Source organism: Hyperolius riggenbachi, chromosome 2 (assembly GCF_040937935.1).
Source record: "Hyperolius riggenbachi isolate aHypRig1 chromosome 2, aHypRig1.pri, whole genome shotgun sequence".
NCBI classification, from domain to species: Eukaryota; Metazoa; Chordata; class Amphibia; order Anura; family Hyperoliidae; genus Hyperolius; species Hyperolius riggenbachi.
This window is the reverse complement of record NC_090647.1, coordinates 132,006,495-132,033,411: the sequence shown is the minus strand read 5'-3', so window position 1 is coordinate 132,033,411 and position 26,917 is coordinate 132,006,495. Positions and strand designations below refer to the sequence as shown.

Sequence of the window (26,917 nt, the reverse complement as noted above, 5' to 3'; positions counted from 1 at the left end):
CCTCTAGTGTTTCCCTCAGCATAAAGGTATTACCTTCTCGCTGCCTCAGTTGATGGTCGTCAGGGCTTCTGACTGCGGCGTCCCGCAGTATACAGGTACCTGTGTGTGTATGATGTTTAGCCGGCTTGTACCCTGTCATGCATCCCCTTCGTGCAGACGCCTGGAGCAGCCCTCCATCACCAGCATATTTGCCACGCCCACATACGCGTTACGCCCACCAACGTGAGCTTCGTCAGTGTGATGACGCTGTGACTCATCACACTGACGAAGCTCACGTTGGTGGGCGTAACGCGTATGTGGGCGTGGCAAATACGCTGGTGATGGAGGGCTGCTCCAGGCGTCTGCACGAAGGGGATGCATGACAGGGTACAAGCCGGCTAAACATCATACACACACAGGTACCTGTATACTGCGGGACGCCGCAGTCAGAAGCCTTGACGACCATCACACTGACGAAGCTCACGTTGGTGGGCGTAACGCGTATGTGGGCGTGGCAAATACGCTGGTGATGGAGGGCTGCTCCAGGCGTCTGCACGAAGGGGATGCATGACAGGGTACAAGCCGGCTAAACATCATACACACACAGGTACCTGTATACTGCGGGACGCCGCAGTCAGAAGCCTTGACGACCATCAACTGAGGCAGCGAGAAGGTAATACCTTTATGCTGAGGGAAACACTAGAGGCCATACAGCCGTGTGGAGAGCCAGAGGGCTTATGATGGTATGGTGTGTCGAGGGAAGCCTATGATTAACTCCATAAAGGAAGCGTTGAAAGATATGTGATTTGCAGAGGTTGGGCGCAGTTGCTGAAGACATACTCTGAACTGTGACAAAGTGCTGCATGAGGAATCATTACATTGTATATTCCGGAGTGAATACAGATAGGCGGACGTGCCTTGGCGGAACTGTTGTCCTGCAATCACCTCCATTTGTTTAGCCAGTAGGGATTGGAAAATTCTATGGTTGATGAATGAAGGTTGGATGTGTATGGTGTGACCAGGAGCGCTCCTGTTAGTCCAGCGTGGGATGGGAGTTTTAAGGGGTGGGGGTCTGAGGGAAAGTATTGTTGTGTATAATCACCTTTGATATAATAAAGATTTATATAGTAAGTGAGTGGCGGTCCATTAGTGCATATGATGTTCCTCCCAGATCAAAGCATACCGGATACTAGTCTAAGGTCTGAGCGCTAACACTGACGTATTCGCAACAGCAGACAGCTTGCAAGTGAGCGGAGAAAACTTTTAAAGCAGCGAGGAAAGCCCACAGCCGCACCCATGCCCCAGCAGCCAATCTGGGCGCTGTGAGTCTCTCCTGACGTCAGCCGACCGGCAGGTCAGCTGACGCACCTTCTCCCAGCATAAAGGTCCTGTCTCCGCGCATGCCCGCGCGAGACAGCGACCCTATGAGCAACAGACAGTCCCGTCCCCGGCGTGCTAGACGCCGGTGGAATGGATGAGGCCTCAAAACCGGGAACAAAGGCGGCTGCAGAGACACCCTGCGTACCTGCAGCCGCCATCACAGCGAATGTTACAATATATTTATCTGCTAAAAAATGTGCTTGATTGACTCTAAATTTTATTCTCATCCTTTAAGTTGATTGATTACTCATTTTAAAATGTTAATACGAAAGGAAAACGACCCAGGAGAGAAAGGACCAGTGTGGTTTGAATTATAAAACATGTTTTTCTTATGAAATCCTTATGGGATGCGTGACTAGGGGTGTCGTGGGGGCGTGGTCAGGGGTGTTGCAGGGGTGTGGCTTAAGTATCCCTCTTCTCATCTCAAAAAAGTTGGGAGGTATGTTTAACACTAGTTTTTCAGCCAGCCTTGCTTGTCTCTAGGCTAAAGGTAGCCAAACAGGCCTTTTTTTAAATGTTTTTTGAAAATACCAGTTCCTTAAATTCTCTATGTAGAACATAAAGAAAAATAGCTTTAAATTACGCACATAGCTCAGTGACGCCCCCTCCCCACAGCACCACTGTCTGCTATGCTGTGTGGCGTTGTGGCTGCTCAGCTCTGTTCAGTGATAGCACATAAAATATCTGATGTCTGTCTGAATTGTGATTGGGTTTTCAATTGCGTATTGACTGAACGCAGCTGCTCAGCATGGTTTGGTGTTTCTCACTGCAGCACAAAACTAACAGTCCACAAGTCATCAAGAAAGATTTTCAGCCACTTTAAAATGCATCTTCGATTGTATTACCCTTTGTAAGCAGTTGCATGTTATTGACTTTTTTTTATAGGGAAGCAAACATATTCAGATCTGCCTGAAATAAATGTGTACAAACAATAACCAATAACCGTTTGGCAGCCAAACCTGTATCAGAAATGCACATGATTAGTGAAAAGCACATATAGATTTAATAAATGGTAAAAAAAACACTGTCTGTTATCTTTTTTTTTGTGGTCTGTAGATTTTGTAATTCATGATTTAAATTCCTAACTTGTGTAAATGGGCATGTGAAGTCGGTGTCCTGAATTTTCCTTCCTCAGGGAACAGTATATGAAAAGGTCTGTTGGTTCCCTTGAAATGTTTGACCTGTTTCCGGCTGTCATTCTAACAGGACACATTTTCAGATGAAATGGTAACTGACTGGTTAGCATGTACAACAAGTAAACGCGTTCCATGCAAGAGGCCCTGGGTTGCAGTATTCTTTTTTAAAATGACCGGAACCAGGTTAATTGAAGGGCAGTGTCCCCTAATGCTGTCATCAGTATCACATGACTGGAGAAAACAATTGGCCAATGAGACAGCTGGGTGAGGGAGGATGGGGTGGGGACAATTTATGACTGCGGTGGATGTCTCACACTATACAGAAATAAAGAAGAAAATTTCTGAGTCAAGAAAAACAACTTTGAATCAGACATGGAGAAGTCATAAGAGAGCTACATCTATAATGGTTTTTTTTTCACGGGTTTGTTACTTTACAGCATTTGGACACATACTCACTCTACATTTGGGTTTCTCCTTAAAGAGAACCCGAGGTGTGTTTAAAGAATGTTATCTGCATACAGAGGCTGGATCTGCCTATACAGCCCAGCCTTTGTTGCTATCCCAAACCCCACTAAGGTCCCCCTGCATTCTGCAATCCCTCATAAATCACAGCCGTGCTGTGAGGCTGTATTTACATCTGTAGTGTCAGTCTCAGCTGCTCCCCCGCCTCCTGCATAGCTCCGGTCCCTGCCCCCGTCCCTTCCCTCCAATCAGCAGGGAGGGAAGGGATGCAGGCGGGGACCGGAGTTCTGCAGGAGGCGGGGAGAGCAGCAAACTGACACTATAGAGATAAACACAGCTAGCTCTGACAAGCTGTTTGTCAGCAGCATGGCTGTGATTTATGAGGGATTGCTGAGTGCAGGGGGACCTTAGGGGGGTTTGGGATAGCAACAGAGGCTGGGCTGTATAGGCAGATCCAGCCTCTGTATGCAGATAACCTTCTTTAACCTCCCTGGCGGTAAGCCCGAGCTGAGCTCGGGCTATGCCGCGCAGGAGTATTTCTCCGCATCTATTGGGGCGATTCGCCCCATTCAAAGTGCTGTGCGCGCAGCCAGCACTTTGCTAGCCGCGCGCACAGCTTGATCGCCGCCGCTCTGCGCTGCCCGGACCAGCTTGATCGCCCCCGCCAGAGCCCTGCGCTGCCCGGACCAATGAGTTCCGGGCAGCGCTATGGGCCGGATCGGATGCGCCTGACGTCAGGACGTCGGCTGACGTCCATGACGTCATCCCGATCGTCGCCATGGCGACAGTAGAAGCCAAACAGGGGAACGCATTATATACGCGCTCCCCTGTTTGCTATTAGTGCCAGCGACTATCGCACTAGAGGGACACATGCGCCCTCTAGTGGTGTTTCATGTAGCTACCACTCTGGTAGCTTTACATGAAACAAAAATGTTTTTTAAAAAAAAAAGGATTTTTGCCCATGTGGCAAAAAAAATTAACCGCCAGGGAGGTTAAACACACCTCGGGTTCTCTTTAAGCATCCTGACAGTAGCTACATCCTCTTTATTGCTCCTGATCATACTCCAACCTCTTGCACTAGAGCAGAGGCTGGTTTATGGTCAGGTAAGTGGTTGGGGGCATGGACACATGGACATGGCCACACCTCTGGTCAGACTTTGCACCAATGTAGAAATCTGACTATGATCTGGTCAGATGGAAGGAGCATGGCTATAATAACTGAAGATAAGGCTATCATTGATAACCGCCAAAGCATCAGTACTTGTAAGAGACCTCTGACAACCCATTGGCGGATAAAGCTGGATAGGTCGACCCTTAGTTAGTTCTATCTCAAATTTGATGCAGGTTCACATTAATTTCATTTTACAAATATATTTTTAAAGGATCTTTAGGCTGAAAATAGTTAAATGGAGAATGATGTTATGTCTTTGGGTTTTCTTCCATCTATGCAGCCACACTGATTTACTCATTGATCATAATGAAGGTGTTAATTGCTGTGGATAGATTGGTATTGGTGGTGTCTGCTTGATCCACCATATCTTAGGCCTGGTACTGGTTGTTATTATTATTATTATTTATATAGCGCAGACATCTTCAGCAGCGCTTTACAGAGTATATATAGGCTTGTCACTAACTGTCCCTCAGAAGAGCTCACAATCTAATCCCTACCATAGTCATATGTCTCTGTATGTATCGTGTAGTGCATGTATCATAGTCTAGGGTAATTTTTGGGAGAAGCCAATTAATTTATCTGTATGTTTTTGCCCGGACGGAGGAAAATCACACAGACACAGGGAGAACATACAAACTCCTTGCAAATGTTGACCTGGCTGGGAATCAAACCAGGGACCCAGCGCTGCAAGGCGATAGCGCTAACCACTATGCCACCGTGCTGTCTCTTATGTCTGTTGCTAAGCCACTGATGTGTGTGTGACCTTCTTACATGCAACCCCCTCCTAATGTGTCAGAGCCCCCTCCCTTTAGATTTTAAGGCCCTCCCTCCTTGTGTTTCCTACCTGATCATAGGACTACTACTCCAGTGTATGATCTGGCATTGCGTTTCAAGGTTTATTACCTGTATAGTGTTGTTTGTTTGTTACCCCATCATTGTCTGTAACCTTATTGTCCAGCGCTGCATAATATGTTGGCCCTATATAAATCCAATAAATAATAATATTAGCTGGTCATAGCCTCTTTTTTCTGTATACAGTATGTGATAACTGTAAGCTCTCTTTCATTTTGTCCAGTAAAGTAGATGGTTGTATTCTTTCCCTTTGCAGGATACGCACATGTCCTACCTCCCAGACTCCAGAGAGGAGGAGTCTATAGCTTCTGATATGTCTTTTGCTTCCTCCTACCCCCCAGAAGAAACAGAAGAAGAAAGGAAGAGTGCCTTAGAAAAGAGTATGTAAGTGAGTCCTTTTTGGGGTTTATGGGGAATGGGGCTTTACCGATTTTTCTTCTTATAGTAGCATTTATAGCCTTGTATTACTGGCAAAGGACCTTATTCAAGTTTATTTAAGTGTTCTCCTAACTGATATTTTTACACCTTGTCAATCAAATACCTTTTAAGCCACTGACAAGCAAGAACATTTTTAGAATACTCTTAAGGGTACTTTTTCACCTGCACACTGCTGAAAAGTTATTTCCTAGGAGAAAACTTAGAGTGTTCCAGAGCCGAAACTCGGGTACAAAATTGGATACTTACCTAAAGTGAGGGAAGCCTCAGGATGCTATTGAGGCTTCCCTCTCTATTCTGAGGTCCCCCGTCACTGAGTGGAGCCCCCTCAAAGATTATCAACAATGCATTGTCGCTAATCAGATCGGGGCTGCGGAGCTAATGCGTGGGCGTGCCCGCGCATCAAATACATGTCCATGAGCCAGGAAGTGGAGCTGCGCAGCCCCGATATGCTAAGCGACAATGTATTGTTGCTAACCGTCGGGGGGCTGCACTCAGTGACGGGGGAACTTAGAATAGAGAGGGACGCCTCAATAGCATCCTGAGGCTTCCGTTACTTTAGGTAAGTATCCAATTTTGTTCCCAAGCTTCAGCTTGGGTACACTTTAAGTTGTGGAGGGGGGCCACGCTCTGCAATGGGGGACTGAAACAAGCGAAGGAAGCCTCAATAGGACCCTTAGGCTTCCCTCTGTTTAAGGTAAAGGATTGTTTTGAACTCGAGCTTCGGCTCCAGTTCACTTTATAGAAAAAGTGAATTGAATAACGGCCAAAGGCTTGTCACAATCAGGCATGTCAGGAACACCGCCAAGCAAGTTTTTTTAGGCTTTCAATAATGTATGTGCTTGATAATGGCTAAGAACGCCGAACCTTAGAGATATGAGTTTGTGGTTGATCTGGTTGATTGCGTGTGCTGTTGGAAATGTTGGTCTACTGATAAGTCCTAAAGGAAAAGAAACACGGACTTATAAGCAGCGTTCGTCCAGCACCTGACAATGGAAGTGCATTCCTTGGGATGTGACCAATCAGTGGCTGCTTCCTACATTATCAGCTGGTGACTTTGATGCAGGACATGGCTGGGGTCTGCTCCCAGTGATTACTGCACTGTTTATGTTTAATGGGTAGTGTCACTGCAGCCAAACATGACTCATTAATCCAGCTTGTGATGACATCCATGTACCACATCTATTTTAAGTACAAAAAAGAATGAGGTTCAAGAGTGTGAGCCAGAGTTCTTTGCTGGGGTCTAAGCTCTTCTATCGAAACATCAAGTTCTTGACACGTATGAGTGTATGATTTTCCTGCATTCACTAAATATAAGGGAATACAGAGGGCATACAGCATTAACTGTTCATTATCATTAGTGTGGATGATAAATACAGTAAGTTACGGTAATGCTTCTATAAAGTAGAATTCTTGATTCACATAAATTCTCCTAAAACACATCTGTCCTTTATTATTAATCTATTATTATTATTAATATCTATTTGGTAACTTTAAGTGGGAAGTGTCACTGTTCTTTTGCTGTGATCTGTGACTGCATCCAGTATACACGGAATAAAGGGAGAACATTTTGGGGCCAAAGTGGCCATACATGTAGTGATTTTGGCAGCTGATCAACCAAGAGACAGATCTCTCTCCAATCAGAGAGAGATCTGTTGGCCGTCATCTGCCATAATGCGCAGGCCGATTCTTGATTGATTTTAGCATAAAATCTTTTGGGAATCGGCCTTGTGATGCCACCTTGCCGTCCCCGGCCGCTGTCCCCCTAATGTTTCCGGTGCCAGTGCAGAGCTTCTGCATTTGCACTCACACTTGGTTGCCAGTGTTATAGCATGTGGGGGCGCATGTGGCTACATGTCACTAAGTGCAGATGGCAGACAGGCAAAGTATAACTACACGGGCACTGGGAGTGACATAAAACATTTGGTGGGACAGTGGCACACATGCTGTTACCGCTGCACAGCTGATCGAGCATGTCAGACGGAGATTTTACATCATGTCCAATCCATACATGCGACCAAGTTCAGCCCAAAATTGGTCGAATTGTCAATCGGACATGCTCTTGGTGGCACTGATTTTCATCAATTTCGATAATAATTGTCTTAAATGTAAATTCTTGGCCACCACAATACCTGCTATTAACCTGCTGGGCGGTCTGGACGAGCTCAGCTCGTTCATCACCGCCGGAGGCTGCCGCTCAGGCCCTGCTGGGCCGATTTGGCTCAAATAAAAAGCAGCACACGCAGCCGGCACTTTGCCAGCCGCGTGTGCTGCCTGATCGCCGCTGCAGTGCGGCGATCCGCCGCATGCAGCGGCGAATGAGGGTCCCCCCAGCCGCCTGAGCCCAGCGTAGCCGGAACAAAAAGTTCCGGCCAGCGCTAAGGGCTGGATCGGAGGCGGCTGACGTCAGGACGTCACTCCGCTCGTCGCCATGGCGACGAGGTAAGCGAAACAAGGAAGGCTGCTCATTGCGGCCTTCCTTGTTTATTCTGGGCGCCGGAGGCGATCGGAAGATCGCCTCCGGAGCGCCCTCTAGTGGGCTTTCATGCAGCCAACTTTCAGTTGGCTGCATGAAATAGTTTTTTTTTTATAAAAAAAAAACCCTCCCGCAGCCTCCCTGGCGATCTTAATAGAACGCCAGGGTGGTTAATGGGGGAACTTTATTGGAAGGTGTGTAATTGGGGCCCCCACAGCCCGAGGACCCTCTCTGGGTTCAGGGGCTGCTCCCCCAGCCATAGGTGGAACTACACCACCTATACAAGGGAGGGGGGCATTTGCTATCTTTTAGTCCAAATCCACTTCAGATTTATCTTAGTCAGTCAGGGCCACTTCAACTGTTAATAAAATACATTTTCTCACCTCATGTATCCCCGGTCACGTGTACATTCATTATAAGAACGCCTTCATTTTAGGTTGATGTCCTCCCAGCATTCCATATTGTTTACATAAAACTAAACACACCTACGCAGATTTGTGTGCAGACGCACCCATCAATGTGCCGGATATACCGTGTAGACTACACACAGCCATGACAGAGAGCCTGTACTGTGTAGAGTACTTCCCTGTTATTACAGTCTACATTATTCAGCTATGGCTGATGGAAAAATATCAGTCTAGAGTTTAACACCCATAACACACCTGGCACATTTCACAAGTGTGAGTGTGTGTGTGTGTGTGTGTGTGTGTGTGTGTGTGTGTGTGTGTGTGTGTGTGTGTGTGTGATCAATGTGTATGTGTGTGTGTAATCAGTGTGTGTGTATGTGTGTGTAATCAGTGTGTGTGTGTAATCAGTGTGTGTGTGTGTGTAATCAGTGTGTATGTGTGTAATCAGTGTGTGTGTGTGTGTAATCAGTGTGTGTGTGTGTGTGTGTGTGTAATCAGTGTGTGTGTGTGTGTGTAATCAGTGTGTGTGTGTGTGTGTGTGTAATCAGTGTGTGTGTGTGTGTGTGTAATCAGTGTGTGTGTGTGTGTGTGTGTGTGTGTGTGTGTGTGTGTGTGTGTGTGTGTGTGTGTGTGTGTGTAATCAGTGTGTGTGTGTGTGTAATCAGTGTGTGTGTATGTGTGTGTGTAATCAGTGTGTGTATGTGTGTGTGAAATCAGTGTGTGTGTGTGTGCATGTGTGTGTGTGATTGTATCTTTCCATATCTAGAAGTATCTGTGTGTGAGGACAGGCGTGTTTCCTCTGTGCATTACTGTCCTGGAGTGGGAAGGGGCTGCATGGATAAGATACATTCCTTACTCAGTTTAAAATAGATGCTTTAATGCGCGCATACTTTGAAGAAGTAAATAATGAAACAGCTACAGGGAGAGTAGAAAGATTACAGCAGCATTCATTTTGAAGCAGGACAGGCAGATCTCTCGCTTCCATCTGTTCCTGGTTGCAGATCTGCCCTTATATGATATCTGCGAGCTTAAAGGGGAACTGAAGAGAGAGGTATGTGGAGGCTGCCACGTTTATTTCCTTTTACGCAATACCAGTTGCCTGGCAGCCCTGCTGATCCTCTGCCTCTAATACTATTAGCCATAGCCCCTGAACAAGCATGCAGCAGATCAGGTGTTTCAGACTTTAAAGTCAGATCTGACAAGACTAGCTGCATGCTTGTTTCTGGTGTTATTCAGATACTACTGCAGAGAAATAGACCAGCAGGGCTGCCAGGCAACTGGTATTGATAAAAAGGAAATAAATATGGCAGCCTCTGTATACCTCTTACTTCAGTTTCCCTTTAACGTGTCTATAAGAGATCTGTGCGCATTATGTTACAGACACGCGTGTGGCACAGCTTATATGTGCATTTAACAGAACTTTATTTTAAAACAAATATGCATAAAATAGATTTGTAAGGAACATTGGAGGCCTAGCAAAAATTAAATAAAAATATCTAGTGTTTGTCAAAAAAGGGTGCCCAGAAATGTGAGCGCCCAGAAAAGCCAGTAGTAGAATATCAGTAAATTTACCAATATTCTATTCGTATAGTGCTAAAGACGATAGTAAAATATTGATATTAAAGACCGATATTTTACTACTGCTAACCGAAGTCTATTCTCACTCTCAACCATCCCACCCCCCACCCACGACGGCTAAGCTTAACCACCCACCTCCCCATGGCTGTGGAGTTGTTACAAAAATCATCTGACTCCCACTCTGACTCCTCCATTTATGAAACCTCCGACTCCAGGTACCCAAAATGGCACTGACTCTTCCACTCCGACTCCATCTAATACTACCAGGGCTGTGGATTTGGTACAAATATCATTCGACTCCCAACTCCGACTTCTCAGTTTATGAAACCTCCAACTCCGACTCCAGGTACCCAAAATTGCTCCGACTCTTCAACTCCAAATCCTGCACCACCGACAGCTAACCTTATCCACCCACCCCTCATGTCTAACCTCAACCACCACCACCCCCACCCCACCCCCCACGGCTAACCTTAAAGAGGACCTCTATCCAAAAAAGAAAAATCTGTCTGCACTGCTGTAATGAAAAGTTATATTTACCTCTGGAGTCTTGTCCCACGAAGCGGCCCTGAAGTGTCTGCATCACTACACTTCCGCCGCTTGGCCCCGCCTTCTGTCTCTCCAATGAGAAAAACACCAAGTTATTTACTGCATTAAACTGCCGGGAGGTTTTTCTCGGGCCACTTCGTGGGACAAGACTCCGTAAATATAAAGGTGAATATAACTTTTCATTACAGCAGCGCAGACGGATTTTTCTTTTTTTGGATGAAGGTCCTCTTTAACCAAACATGCAAAAAAAAAAATTAGGGAGTGCCTCCATAGGCGACCATTGAATTATTGTTAAGGATGGAAAACGTAAGCACCCGTGGCGCTAGGTAAATATCAAGTGTCGGGGGCGGCGGCACCCAAATTTCCTGTTTTCAGCTACCAGCTCCCCCAGTTCAGAGACTCTCCTGGACTGACACCTGTCTTCTCACAACCAGCCATCCTGAAACACTTCCCCTTTTTTTACACAAACATGAAGGGGGTAGAGCTCAGCTGACTGACAGCCTGTCTTTCTTTTTTATTATAAAAACTGCAGTGCTCTATTATGAAAATGCATGCTTTATTCTAGCATTTCTCAGCATTTTTACTGTGTACCCCTATATGAAAGCTGGTGTTTGCTGAGCACTACTTTTATGTGTAACATTATCGCAAAAACCATGTTTTTCATTTTTAATAAGCATTTATATAAAGCTCTGTGTTAGAATAACACCAGAAACAAGCATGCAGCTAATCTTGTCAAATCATACAATAATGTCAGAAACACATGATCTGCCTGCCTATGCTCGTTTGGGGTCTATGACTAAAAGTATTAGAGGTAGAGGATCAGCAGGACAGCCAGGTAACTGGTATCAATATCAAAATATGGAAATAAATATCAAAATCAGAATAATTTATTTTTCCAGTACCCGGAATTGGTTGTGGCCCATACAGGTTCTGAAAGGATGGGAGGGATTATGTCTGAAAGTCAAGAGCCAAGGCTGCCATCCAGTCGCACTTGGCAATCATCAGTCATCACTAAGGTGACATGGGGGGGCCGGAACAGAGAGAGGCGAAGGTTCAGTAGTTCGTCATGAAAGAAACTTGCGGTGATTGCTGACGCTGCTAGGGACCCGGATTGCATACATCTGTTAGTGCTGGCCAAGGTGTTCCAGTTCAAAAGGTGCAGTAGTGTTCATTTCTGTCGTGGGTCCCGACTCCTGGGCAGCATTCAGCAGGGCTGGTCAAGATGATCTGACTGTCACAGAAGCAATCGGGCTGCGGCGGCCCTTACTTCTGGTTTAGTAGCTGACATCATGGAGGGGCTGAACCAGAGGTGTCCCTGCTGCAATGGAGCAGCAGCAGCCGATGGATGAATGGAGCCGACATCCAAGTAGGCCAAAGGTTTGACGATCAGGGCAGGGTCTTTCCTCAGTGGAGCCCTAATCTCCTGGGTAGCAGCGGTGGACTCCTCAAGACCTGCACAGGCAACGGACACAAGCATCGGCAAGGTGGAAAAAACTCCAGGTTCCCGACTGCTCATGACCCGCACCAGCGTCCCAGGCTACACTGGACCACACTGCACACCTTCAGGGGGGAAAACAAGGTAAATTGGTAGGGAAGAGGGAAGAAAAACAAGAAAAGGCCAGAATCCTGTGGCCATGTCTGCCAATTAACCATTTCAGCCGCCCGGACGTGATGCTCACGTCCAGGCGGCTGCGGTCCCGTGCTTCGGCGCAATCGCGGGCGTGCCCCCATGCTGTCCCCCAGTAGCCCTGGGATCAGTGAATGGGAACATGGTTCCCAATCACCGATCCGTGTCCCCGGCAGAAAAACCGAAGCGCTCTAACTAGAGGCTTCAGTCTTTCTGCAAATAAAATTTTCCGCGTCCCCCTTGTGCTTTCGGTTAGCGAGAGGCACAAGGAGGAAAAAAAACTCAAGGTGGCCATCTTGTGGCCAAATAGTAAAACTACATCTACATATTTTTTACATTACAATTTACACATATAATAACATTAAAAATTAACTGTTTATTTCCCACACCAAAATATTACCCAAATAAAATTTTTAATGGAAAAAAAAATTACAATTAAAATAAAAAAAACATAAATAGTTACCTAAGTAAAGTTATCTGAACTTTTTAAATATGCATTTGAAGGGGGTATACTACGAACATTTTGTAAATTTTAAACTTGTAAATAGTGATAGACGCAAAACGGAAAAAAATGCACCATTATTTCCAAATAAAATATTGGCTCATACATTGTGATAGGGACAAAATTTAAATGGTGTCTTAACCGAGACAAACGGGCAAATAAAATACATAGGTTTTAATTATGGTAGCGTGGATTATTTTAAAGCTATAATGGACGAAAACTGAGAAATAATGAATTTTTTCTTATTAATCCTGTTAAAATGCATTTATAAAAAAATAATTCTTAGCAAAATGTACCACCTAAAGAAAGCCTAATTAGTGGCGGAAAAAACAAGATATAGATCAATAAATTGTGTTAAGAAGTGATAAAGTTATTAGCGAATGAATGGGAGGTGAAAATTGCTCTGATGCGTAAGGTGAAAAATTCCCACGGGCTGAAATGGTTAAGGCGCCATCTTCCTAAACAGCAGTTTAACAGTTGGCAGCCTCTATATCACTCTCGCTTCAGTTGTCCTTTAAGTAGCCCTTGACACTATAGACAATAAGTCTATATTATTTTAATGTTAGGGTTATTTGTGTGTGATTTATCTCCAAACTCACTATAATAGACAAGTACAGGTACCCCCTGAACTCAGCGTAAGTACCCTCAGGAGTATATGGATGGACAATGTGCTGAGAATCTAGGCTTGATTCATTTAAAATAATGTCTTGTTAAATGCTGATTTAAATAAAACTGTGCGTTCGTCTATAGATGACATTCTAGTTCTGCCTATAAATAGAATACAGTAGTCACAGTAGTCACTTGGGGACCAGCAGAGAGGGAATCTCCAGTCACATGGCCATGCTATAGACTGTTTGGGAAATTGTGCTTCCTGTCTGATATGCACTGTATAATGTGATGTAAACATGTTCCCCAGGGACTGTCTATGTTCCAGTAAAATGCATAAAATATCCACAGTCACTCTGAATAGAGCCTATGTTTCTTTCAGCCTTTGTCTAGAAACCCTCTTTCCCCATTGTGGATAAAAAACTTACCTGGATCTTCCAGATATCAGAGAAAAGGGAATGCGTATGGACATAGCTTCTTCTGTGCAGCCATGCAGTATTATTACTATGATAGCTTTGGTATTATCCTTTATGTCCTAATCTATATTACACTACACTGTACATTAACCACTCAAAGGACGTTTATAAATGTCCATAATGCAGCAAGTGGTTAAATAAAAAGATGAGTAAACCAAAGATTAGCAAACTGTCACATAGACATGACACAGAATAAGTGGGTCTCTCTGCCTACTTCCCACACCCTCTAGTGGCTGGAAGACTATGTGTAGTTTTCAGAAGGAAAGAAGCAGCTACCAGACTCTACGAGTGTGTAGCTTGAGATCCACCTTATGTGCACACAGGCTAGTTACATAAGGATAAGGCTAGGTTCATACTAGAGGCCTTTTCAACAAGGGACAGGCATATTGATGGATCACATATACACCACAGCAGGGCTTTCCTACCCTGTACACAAGTATCACCAATAGTGCATGTTTTGCAGAAAACCACAAATATTCACTGGTGGGGCAATTCATGTCTCAGCGGAGCTGATTAACTACCTTTGTGGATCTCCACAAAACATGCACTGTTGGTGGTACTCGAGGACTGGGATGGGAAGCCTTGCATACAGGATCTGTACACATGTGTCTATTGTGTCTGTGTGAGCTGCAATAGCAGAAAGCCTAGATTTGCACAACTGTTCTGAACTCTGCACAGAACAGAGACCTTTCACAGATAGCTTAGATTCCTTGTCATGACAGTTACAACGGACACAGTGGATTGTACATCTGCTGCCACTGTCCACTTCAGGAACCCAACGTAGTGTGAACCTAACTTTGGTATAAGTGCTGTTATGTTTTAAAATATGTACACAAGCAGGGGCGTACCTAGAAAGCCCCGGCCTCTCCTGCAAAGAAAAAATTCCGCGCCCCCCCCCCCCCTCCTAGGGTCCGCTCGGGGACTTTTTGGGGGCCAGGAGGGGTTGCAGCATAAGAGGAGAGCTGTTGCCGCAGATCGGTGGGGAGGGGGGAAATCCCCCCCCTCACCTCAGGCTCTCCTCTTAGCGCTCCCCCTCCTGCAATCATTGGTGGTGCTCGTGGCAGCAACGGCGGCGGCGGCAGGCAAGCTGAGCACATACCTCCTTCTGGCCGGTCTCCGATCACTAAGTGCTTTATGGAACTTCCTGTTTACACAGGAAGTTCCATAAAGCACTTAGTGATCGGAGACCTGCTGCAACCCCTCCTGCCCCCAAAAAGTCCCCGAGCGGGCCCTAGGCCCCCCCCCCCCCCCCCCCGCGACGGCAGGGGTCGCATCCCCTATTATTACGCCAGTGTACACAAGTAATTGGATCACATTTCATTTGTATGAATCAACGCTATCGGCTAAGGCAGCTTGCACTGCACTGAAGGTTGCTCATACCTATAATAATAATCCCCCCACTCACAAAATAGTAATAGTATTCCACAGCAAAGTGTTTTTCTTAATGGATTTTGGTTGATGATGCAAATATTGTCAAAGGTAGAGAGACAATGATCCCCTCCAAAAAACAACACCACTGATATGGGTGGTACATCAGTAAGATTGCCCCTAATCATGTAGAACAAGTTAGCCTTATAGGCTAGATAAAGTTCTCCACCTCTACAAGCAGGTTAGAGGTCAAGGCAAGGGGCAGGTTCAGTACCCTGGAACATCAGACTTCTGATTTAGAGTAGCATTTAAGGCTCGTACACGTCATACTGAAGGCAACAACGGGTCCGTCGGCACCTCCCGCTGGGCGGGTTTTTAGCAGACAGTACAGCGTGTGTACAGTCTGTCGGTGGACTGATAAGGCTGTTTCTGAGCGAGCCGGGCGGATTTGGTGACTGGTTTAGTGGTCACCAGGAACTTTATATAATATAGGGTTGCTCACCTGACCAAAATCCTTTAGTAGATCATATCAACCATTTACATAACATGCCAAAAAGATTTGTAAACTTTGTCTACCATGATCCCAGGTCCTGTTCTGCAAAACTGAGGATTGTGGAGCCCGGTGACATTAGCACCGCTTAGCACTTCAAGTCAGGTCAAGCTTCAATTTACAGTCTCCTCAGGGCGGGCTCTGTCATGCAGCAAGCTGACACATTCGCATCAGGCGCAGAGATTTCAGGGGCAACATTTTTGTACTGTGTGTACCTTCCTGAGGAGGAGTGGAGTGGCTGAGGGTGAGCAGTTTGTTTGTCATGGACTCACAGCCAGCCATTCCAAATCGGGGTGGGGGGCGCATCCTCACAAGTTTACCTCAGGCAGCAAAAACTGGAACTAGAACCGGCCCTAATGGCCCATACTCACGGGCTACCACGTGGCACGCACGTGTTGCGGCGACAAGTCGCCCGTGAGTATGAGGCGCGCACCCCGAACCGTCGCTCGTCGCTGCTGTCAATCGCATGGCGACAACTTCGCCGCGACTGTCGCTAGTTCGCGTGAGTATGCGGACTAGCGACAGCCACCAATAAAGAATTCACGGCGCTTCCGGCGGGGGGAAGGAAGGTCGGCGACAGCCTCCGTCACTTCAGTAATCCCTCTTCCGCGTGTGTACGCGGAGGGACCTGGCGACGAGCTGCCGCGCACACGCTCCCGTGTGCTGGCGACAGGGCACAAAAGTAGCCCGTGAGTATGGGACATAAGTCTCCTTAAAGGGAACCTGAGGTGAGAGGTATATGTAGGCTGCCATATTTATTTCCTTTTAAGCAATGCCAGTTGCTTGGCAGTCCTGCTGATCTCTTTGGGTGCAGTAGTGTCTGAATCACACACCTAAAACAAGCATGCAGCGAGTCAGAGAATCAGCAGGACTGCCAGGTAACTGGTATTGTTTAAAAATAAGTATGTTAGTCTCCATATTCCACTCACTTCACGTTCTCTTTGACATCCAGTTACATGTCACATGTCCTCTTGTTTCTTGTTCGTAAAATGTGCAGTCTACTTAGGATTGTGAAAGTCAATATGAAATGCTTGGTTTAAGATATTTTCCTTTCTATTTAACTTAGAGGACTTTTCTTTCTAAACTATAGAGTTAATCTCAAAGCTCCAGCTTATAAAGCTGTGTATGCCGTTGATTAGACTAAACATAATTAGCAATGATTGAGCGCTGCTGAATATTTTATTTAAGTCTTGTATTAATATATTGAATAATCGTCATGTTATGCAATCACAGTCTTAGGCTGGCCATACACTAGTCCAGTGATGGCTAACCTTTCAGAGGCCGAGTGCCCAAACTGCGACCTAACATCGACTTATTTATCACCGAGTGCCAATTGGGGGATGCAGCGCGCGCCGCACCAAAAATGGGGGTGGTCATAACATTGTATGGGCGGAGCTAACGTAATGATGTAACAGCGAGGCATAAGAAAGCAGTGTTTCCACGATGATGTGGTGAAACGAGGATTCGCATCATGGGTGTGCAGAAACTGTGTGATGCTATTTATTAGTATACCCGCCGTAACCCCAAAGCAGCAAATATAGCCAACTATGACCATTAAATAATAAATGCAGCAACAGTTGCCCCAGACACCAGAAAATAAACGCAATGTGGGCAACATTTCAGCAGAAAATCACGCAATGTGGGCAACATTTCACCAGAAAATAAACGCAGTGGGCCACATTTCACCAGAAAATAAACGCAGTGGGCCACAAAAAAATAAACGCAGTGGGCCACATTTCACCAGAAAATAAACGCAGTGGGCCACATTTCACCAGAAAATAATGCAATGTGGAAAACATTTTAGCAGAAAATAACGCAATGTGGGAAACCTTTCACCAGAAAATAATGCAACGTGTGCAACATTTCACCAGAAAATAAATGCAGTGGGTCACATTTTACCAGAAAATAAACGCAGTGGGACACATTTCACCAGAAAATGACGCAATGTGGGAAACATTTTAGCAGAAAATAACGCAATGTGGGAAACCTTTCACCAGAAAATAATGCAACGTGTGCAACATTTCACCAGAAAATAAATGCAGTGGGCCACATTTCACCAGAAAATAAACACATTGGGCCACATTTCACCAGAAAATAAACGCAGTGGGCCACATTTCACCAGAAAATAAGCGCAGTGGGCCACATTTCACCAGAAAATAAACGCAGTGGGCCACATTTCACCAGAAAATAACGCAATGTGGGAAACATTTCACCAGAAAATAACGCAATGTGAGCAACATTTCACCAGAAAATAATGCAAAGTGAGCAACATTTCACCAGAAAATAAATGCAGTGGGCCACATTTCACCAGAAAATAAATGCAGTGGGCCACATTTCACCAGAAAATAAATGCAGTGGGCCACATTTCACCAGAAAATAACGCAATGTGGGAAACATTTTAGCAGAAAATAACGCAATGTGGGAAACATTTCACCAGAAAATAAATGCAGTGGGCCACATTTCACCAGAAAATAAACGCAGTGGGCCACATTTCACCAGAAAATAAACGCAATGGGCCACATTTCACCAGAAAATAAACGCAGCGGGCCACATTTCACCAGAAAATAAACACAGTGGGCCACATTTCAGCAGAAAATAACACAATGTGGGAAACATTTCACGAGAAAATAATGCAATGTGAGCGACATTTCACCAGAAAATAAACGCAGTGGGCCACATTTCACCAGAAAATAGACACAGTGGGCCACATTTCACCAGAAAATAACGCAATGGGCATGATTCACAAAGCTTTTTCACCAGTTTTCCTCTGTTTTCACCTTATCTATGTTACTTTTTTAAGCTCCCTAAGAGCAAAAATATATTATAATTAAGGTAAGAAAAGTAATATTGAAATGAAGTCAATTAGGTACAACTTACTTTGAGTGATTATTTTGCTTGTAAATGTGCTGACAGCATATTTTTATCAAATGAGTGATAAAATAAGTTACTTATGAGAAGTTTTATGAATAGAGCCCAATGTGGGAAACATTTCACCAGAAAATAAACGCAGTGGGCCACATTTCACCAGAAAATAAATGCAGTGGGCCACATTTCACCAGAAAATAAACACAGTGGGCCACATTTCACCAGAAAATAAATGCAATGAGGGAAACATTTTAGCAGAAAATAAATGCAGAGCGCCACATTTCACCAGAAAATAAATGCAATGTGGGAAACATTTTAGCAGAAAATAAATGCAGAGGGCCACATTTCACCAGAAAATAAATGCAATGTGGGAAACATTTTAGCAGAAAATAACATAGTGGGCCGCATTTCACCTGCAAAAAAAGTAATGTACTCACCTGACAGAAGTTTCTCGGCCGGCCTCTGGCGCGCATCTCCCCCGGACGATTCTCCTGCAGCCTCCTGCGCTGACAGGCAGAGAGCAGGGCTACGGGAATATGGCGCCCGAAGCCCTGTACTGGAGACACAAATAGTCTCCAGTACAGGGCTACGGACGCCATCTCCTGTAGCCCTGCTCTGCCTCCCAGGAGACTGCGGGGCTGCGGGCTATGAACTGGCGCAGCGGCGTCTAGTGGACGCTGCGGCCAGTTCATAAGCAGCGTTGGCATGCCAGCAGATTAGGCTATGCGTGCCGGGTCTGGCACGCGTGCCATAGGTTCGCCAACGCTGCACTAGTCAATATTTTTGTTTATATCATTTGATCCCCACCTGCTAGATGTTGATGACTCAAACGATTCCCGTACAATTTATTGTTGGCTAAAATCAATCGATTTCTTCTATCACACTAGATAGAAGATCTTGATGAGTAGAGGGTTGGGAGCGCGTCGCTAGAGGCATTTGATACCAGCCCTACAGCAGAGCTTCTCTCACCTGTACGCTGGCGCTTTTGCCTGTGTCTTTTCACGCCACGACTTCTTCCTGTCTCTTCAATCCCGGGGAGCTGTGTGTCACATGACAAACACCACATAAGATAGATCCCTCTCTGATCAGATAATGATCTGAGAGATATTTATCTGCTGACCACATTGACCAGTGTGTGGCCAGCTTTAGTATGTTTCACTCTCATTAGTTCAGTTTGATAGCAAGGGGACAAGTAGGCTAATATCTTATCAGCTGACCTACCCTGTCCTATCAATAACATGGATGGGGGCTGCGACGCTTTGCCCATTCTGTATCGCTCGGCTACAGAGGGGAGGCACGGAACAGGAAGTGCTGGCGATTCAGTATTGCAGCGATGTCTGAATAAACCAGAATTTTCTGGAGTTCGAATTTAAATCAAAGTAAAAAAGAAAGAAGTCAGTTTTGTGGGTAAAACACTCTAAATCTCTGCAGTTTATATAACGGTTGAATTTTTACAAAGCTCTGGAGTCTTTTATTTTGTATCCTAAAGCTGTTATTCATACTTGTAAAGAGTAGAATTCTCAGCAATAATCCCTAAAATGGTAAAGGTTTACAGAGCTTGTAAAAGATCTTTTCTTTTCTATAACAGACCTCAGGAAAACACAATACTACATGTGTAACTGCTAGAATAATCAAGTACAATAGAATATGCTGTTTTTAAGTTGCAGTAGTGTATGCATAGTGGGGTGGATGGTACTGTCTATACCTCAGCAGTAGATACCAGCAGACTATCCCAGAGCTCCTTAACTGCTTACAAAGCAAAGGAATAATACTTACCGTATATTTCTATATAGATATGTATTTTATTTCTTGACATGGCTAATTTCTGATGTTTTCTCTGTGATGTACAGGTATGTCTTAATGGAATTAGTAGAAACTGAGAAAATGTATGTGGACGACTTGGGCCAAATAGTAGAGGTAACATGAAATACTGCTTATATATTTATCCTTTTTTTTTTTTTTTTTTTTTTTACTACAAGACCATATATTAGCTTTAATCTGCTGCACATAAAGCTTTGGGATGATGTTCTAGTTGTAATACTGTTCATGGATTCCGGAAGTTGACTCTAAAAGTTGTCAGCAGATGTTTGATAGCAGTCAGGTATAATTAAAGTCCATCTCCAGTTATGACATTTATTTTTGCTATGCATACAGTATAGTGAGGAAGCTTGAAGAGGAATCTTACTGAAAGAGAGCAGCAGGGAAAAAATCAAGACATTGTAAAGTGACAAGTTTACAAATAGAAGATAGATCACAGAAAATGTACAGTATACTCGCCATGTAATTTGTACATGTGATTTGATCTACTGTGAGCCTGAAAAAAATGGAAAACACACAATGCCCTTATTGGAAACATGCCCACTATCAATGTGATAGGCTATAAAGTACACATATATATATATATATATATATATATATATATATATATATATATATATATATATATATATATATATATATATATATATAGCTTGGCAATTGGCAACAGCTGTTATCTCCCACAATGCAATGAGGTTCACAGACAAGGAACTGTGAAGGCCATGGCCATGACATCACACTGCAGGTGGGATTTCATCTAAAAATCAGACACACAGATGTCCCTGATGATTTCTTGTGGTAAGGGGGTGTCGGCTACTGATTGGGACTTCAACCCTGGGTCCTATATTAATCTTGCAGATATCTAACAGTGTGACCACACTTAAAGGACACCTGAACTGAGAGGGATATGGAGGCTGCCATATTTATTTCCTTTTAAACAATGCAGATTCCCTGGCTGTCCTGTTGATCCTCTGCCTCTAATACTGTTAGCCATATACCCTGAACAAGCGTGTAGAGCAGATGTCTCTGACTGCAGAAGTCTGACTGGATTAGCTGCATGCTTATTTCAGGTGTGTGATTCAGACATTACTGATGCAAGAAAAACTAGCAGGACTTCCAGGTAACTGGTATTGTTTAAATGGAAATAAAAATGGCAGCCTCCATATCCCTCACATTTAAAAGCTTGTTTCTGAATGCCTTCTATGGGCAATATTGCTTTAGTACCTATCAGGTGAGATCCTATGGTGAGCCTCTATTACATCTGTACGTAGCCTTGAATAATGTTATTTTAATTGTATTTCTTAATGGATGGCAGCTCCCTTTCTGAATAAGAAACAACCAATAAATATCCATCTTTTATGTCTTTAGTGATTGTTTGCTATGCATGAAGCACATAGTGATTACTATGGCTGAGGCAGCTTCAATAATCAGTATAATTTGTCAGTGACATAAGATGTTTGTGGTGCTCTTTGTGCCAAATTCTTTATGTCAGGGCTATATAGGGAAAGAAAGATTATAGTAGTTGTGCGAGGCCTCTGATTTGGCAGTGACGTATTTGCTTTAAAGAACGAGTTCATTAATATTTGAAAAGTTCATTGTGAGGATACTTGTTACCCTTCACAAAGAGAAATAAACAGACCCCAGCTGATATAACACAAGCAGGAAATTGTGCCGCTAGAGCGGAGGGAGTGCAGGAACGTGGAGGGGCCACTTGTACTGCATGGGCCCTCTGGGATGTGTGTATCCTCATGCTGTGAGTGGGATATTGCTGATCCTTTGTTCCTGGGCCATGCTCACATCGGAGAGGTCAACCATAACATAAGACGTAAGAAGGCTCTTCTCCTACACTCCTGAGTCATGGCCAGTTCATTACCAAGAGATCATCATTAGAGATAGCAGTGGCTAATAACGTAATGGCTCTGAGGCTCCCATTAGGTCTTTCTTTTAATTCTCTGTAAATGTAGAACAGCAGTATCATCAGTGTGCTGTTTACTATATGTGCTCTACGCCTATCTGTACTCTGAGAGCCCAGCGGTGAGTCAGAGGGAAGGTTTAGCCGCAATCAGACAATACTAATGCACGCTAATACAGAACTGGTCTTGATTCTCACTTATCCGCTGTCAGGTGCCTGAAGACTTGTCTGGGAATGACAGAGCCAGCACATTGTAATGATCAGCACTTGTCGTTATTCTAAGTGATATGCCAAGATGATAGATCTTTATGTTTCACTGAAAGCTTTAAATGTGTTCTTTATTGTATAATTGGCGTAAAGACGGAATCCTGTCTAGGACCTATTGGCCTTTTTGTACCAGTTCCATCCAGCATCATCAATATGTGAGTTTTAGGTGGACATGATGGATTGACTCACTCGTCAGTTTCTTTTACGTTCAGGAGATACCAATGATTATTTATGCCTCTATTATTTTTATCACAACGCCATCATATTTGGTCATTTTCTTCTAGCTGGTTCTCTCCATTATTTGGGCTTTTTGTTTTTTGAATTAAGATCTACTGGAGCGATATCCTCGTTTGGCTTTGTCGACGTTGCTGGGTTGGGTAGTTCCCTCTGGCAGATTGAGCATCGGAGGTCGTCGGGTGCCGTCCACATGACTGATTGTCATCTGGGGCATTCGTCAGTGGCCGCCTCAGCTGCCTTAGAGAAAACCTGAAGCGAAAATAAACGTATGAGATAAGGAATTGTATGTGTAGCACAGCTAAGAAATAGAGCATTAGTAGCAAAGAAAAGAGTCTCATATTGTTTTCCAGTACAGGACGAGTTAAGAAACTTCAGTTAGCTACTCTGAGCTCTCCAACCAACTTGGGTCCGACTGTCCTGTTTTCTGAAGCACTTATCTCAACCTGTCTCTCACTGTTTCTTGGTTGTTTTACTGCAGGAATGTTCAAAGGATCATTAGAACTGCTCTGATCTATAGTTTATAATACAGAGTGTGGTTTGTAAACTGCAAATATGACAGAATGATGCAAAGTTATAAAAAAAAAAAAAAAAAGCTATATAGCTGAAAATAAAAATAAGAGACTCTTTTCTTCTAACTCCCATGAAGAAAGCTGCAGGACAGCATGCAGAATGTAAATGTGAATTAAAAGCTGGAGTAGGCCTTACCTATTCACCAATGAATGGTTAAAGTGGACACAATAAAAACAGATGGCTATTGTACTATTTAATTTCCTCTTAGTGTTGCTAGAAGTCTGTAAATATAGGTGGGCCAGTGGCAGTACTTACGTTGAGCTGTGGATTTCAGAGAGAAGCACGGTGAACACTATCTCTTCCTTCAATATTAAGAAGACCTCTGTAAATAAGGAGATGGTTATGCAAGCAAGCTGACAAGATTCTTCAAGCAAAATCAAAAGACTAAAGCCAAAAGACTCTGGTAAAATGAAACCTGCACTGGGTAGGGAGAGAAAATTAGATACTTACTGCTTCTGTCGTTCCCCGTTGTCAGACGCCGGTCTTCTCCTATTCTTCCCGGTGTCCTGGCAACTTGGCTGACCTTTAACCTGGATTATTTTCGCTTCTGCCTGGCGCATAATGATGGGCAGAAGTACGCACACTCCCCCGCCTCCTCCATCCTAGTGTCTGCGCTCCACTGAAAAGCAAGCGTCAGACGTTAAGTGATCAGCATTTGATGCTTGCTTTTCAGTGGAGCGCAGACGCTAGGACGGAGGAGGTAGGGGAGTGTGCGTACTTCTGAAGCAAAGATAATCCAGATTAAAGGTCAGCCAAGTCGCCAGGACTCTGGGAGAAATAGGAGAAGACCGGCGGCTGACGGCGGGGAACAACAGAAGCGGTAAGTATCGAATTTTCTCTCCCTACCCAGTGCAGGTTTCATTTTACCAGAGCCTTTTGGCTTCTGGTATCCTTTAAGAAGCCTTGAGTCATGATGGGTCCTAGAGAAAAACTCTAAAGACTTTTAGCAACAATAAAAAGAAATAACATATTACAATACCCATCTGGTGTCTTGCATCCTTTGTAGTAATCGGTTAGTGAATTTGCTAGAAGACCCCTTTAACCTACGGTATTCACCTGAATAAGAACGGCTATTTGCTTGTCCCTTATGACTGTCCATATAGATAGAATGGTCACATGGCCCTAATGCTGAGAACACCAGGTGAGTATTGAAAAGTTTTGGGGGGTACAGCATAACAGGTTAAACATTTGAAATGAACACAGGTTCACTTGCACATACTACTTTAGAAAATAATTCCCACCACTTGCTTATCTTTAATTATGATGTTCTGTAAAGCAAGCTGTAAACAAAGTTCCTAGGTAATCAAGTACGCCTGTTCATTTGGAAGAGAGAAAGAGGAAACTGAGTGCAGAAGCTGCTAGCATTAGCTTATAAAGAGGAAAACATTAGCGAATGGCAAGGTTTTCCAGCCTGTCTCAGTGTTTTTCCCTTACTTTAGGACATGGCTGTCAGTGTAGGATTGCATTCTATAGATATGAGATTATCAGCTACTCTGGTGAAATGTAGTTGTATTGAGCAATTGTCAACTCGTGCTTGTACCTGTATCCTCTATGGACGTTGCACAGCACATACAGCACACTAATATGGTATCTTACATTGATTATGTTAACTCCACAGGGTTATATGGCGACCATGAACACTCAAGGAGTTCCTGAGGACATGAAGGGAAAGGACAAAATTGTCTTTGGGAATATACACCAGATTTATGACTGGCACAAGGAGTAAGTGGTGTCATTTCATTTCAGCACGAAAACCCATCTGTCATACACTATTATCTAATTATTGTATTACTAAAATTACATAGTACTGTGTTTTGTGTGCAGGTTATTTGTGCCCCCATTGAGCATTGAACAAAAATTAAATGTTCAAAAACTGCAGCAGGCAGTGAATTTGTATTTGTGTAATAATGGCACTGGTGAAAACACTGCACTACAATCTACATTGGCCTCAATTCATAAAAGGCTTTGCAGTAAAAAAAAATCTGGGAGGGAAAATACCGCATTCGGTATTTTAGACCTTTGTGTGCTAATTCATAAAGATTTTCACAGCTGCCTTTGAAGTTTGGTAAATTACCGCAGCCCATTGAGCGGTACAGCAGAAGTGTGGCGTTATCTCTCTTTTGTTACAAGCTGTAATTGGCTCCCTGCACAGACTCACAGAGACTTCGGTTCCCTGCACAGACTCACAGAGACTTCGGCTCCCTGCACAGACTCACAGAGACTTCAGCTCCCTGCACAGACTCACAGAGACTTCGGCTCCCTGCACAGACTACAGAGACTTCAGCTCCCTGCACAGACTCACGGAGACTTCTTTCCCTGCACAGACTCACAGAGACTTCGGCTCCCTGCACAGACTCACAGAGACTTCTTTCCCTGCACAGACTCACAGAGACTTCTTTCCCTGCACAGACTCACAGAGACTTCTTTCCCTGCACAGACTCACAGAGACTTCTTTCCCTGCACAGACTCACAGAGACTTCTTTCCCTGCACAGACTCACAGAGACTTATTTCCCTGCACAGACTCACAGAGACTTCGGCTCCCTGCACAGACTCACAGAGAATTTGGTTCCCTGCACAGACTCACAGACTTCTTTCCCTGCACAGACTCACAGAGACTTCTTTCCCTGAACAGACTCACAGAGACTTCGGCTCCCTGCACAGACTCACAGAGACTTCGGTGGAACATTGCAGAGCATCGTGATGGCCGCATTGTAATGCAGAACGTCGCACTGCAACGCATTCCAACGTACTGCATGCAGTGTGTTTACCACACAATGCCTGCGTTAACAGTACAGTGAAGCATAATTTTCATTTCCTGTATGCTTCACTGCATTGACACATTTGTACAGATAACGTGCAGAACCGCTTTCCCAATCCATTGGGTTCTTGCTGTCACAGTGAACGCACTGCAACTCCCACTGTGAACTTAGTCTAAAGGTGAAGGTTTTTGTTTATTATTTTACTTTGAATCATATAGACTAGTGACAATATGAGGATGTAATGTAGGTTGGTTAATATAGTTCTTGTGATGGTAAAGTACAAGTTATGCTCTGGTGAGAGACTGCGTTGGAATGTAATGCTCTGTACTCCCTCAGCTATTTTCTAGGTGAGCTACAAAAGTGCCTTGAGGAGCCAACCCGATTAGCACATCTCTTCATAAAGCATGTGAGTACTGTCTGCATCTTGTACTGTCTGTCTATGCCATGTGACTGTCCTTTCATTAATCTTAAGATGTCCCTGAGGCTGAATTCACACTTAGATACGTTGTGTTGAGTTGCATCCCATTGAAAAAAGCATGCTGCAATGTGATGCAACTTAACTCAATGCATCTAAGTGTGAATCCAGCCTCAATGATATAATCTTTATAGTAGAAGAAGGGTGAATATACTTTGCATTGAGACGTTAGAGAGTCCCTCATATTACAGATAAATATTAAGATTGTACAATAAAGATTGCATCCTTAACGGGCACCTTTAGAGGAGCAGAGTTTACTTGTGCATATTTCCTGAACTTTCATTATATTTTTGGGATTGGTGGAACTGCACTCAATAGGCCATACCCTTGTAAAGGGTCAGACGTGCAGGACCTTTCACCTGGGTACCGCCAGGATCCACAGAATGCAGGAAGAAATTGGGGTCCGCAACAGTCTTCTCAAGTTATCTAAATCTTTATTGAATCAAAATAATAAAAACATGA

General features: G+C 44.2%; 1 protein-coding gene across 4 annotated transcripts in view; it reads left to right on the top strand.

Moving 5' to 3' along the window:
• ARHGEF25 (Rho guanine nucleotide exchange factor 25) overlaps window positions 1-26,917 on the top strand; it is a 547,735-nt gene that overhangs the window by 484,731 nt on the left and 36,087 nt on the right. For all 4 annotated transcript variants that reach the window (XM_068267427.1, XM_068267428.1, XM_068267429.1 and 1 more), the window contains 4 exons: window positions 5,237-5,364; window positions 20,267-20,333; window positions 24,839-24,942; window positions 26,317-26,386. In XM_068267427.1, the coding sequence (XP_068123528.1) occupies window positions 5,237-5,364; window positions 20,267-20,333; window positions 24,839-24,942; window positions 26,317-26,386 (369 nt within the window). The remainder of the gene's footprint in view (window positions 1-5,236; window positions 5,365-20,266; window positions 20,334-24,838; window positions 24,943-26,316; window positions 26,387-26,917) is intronic.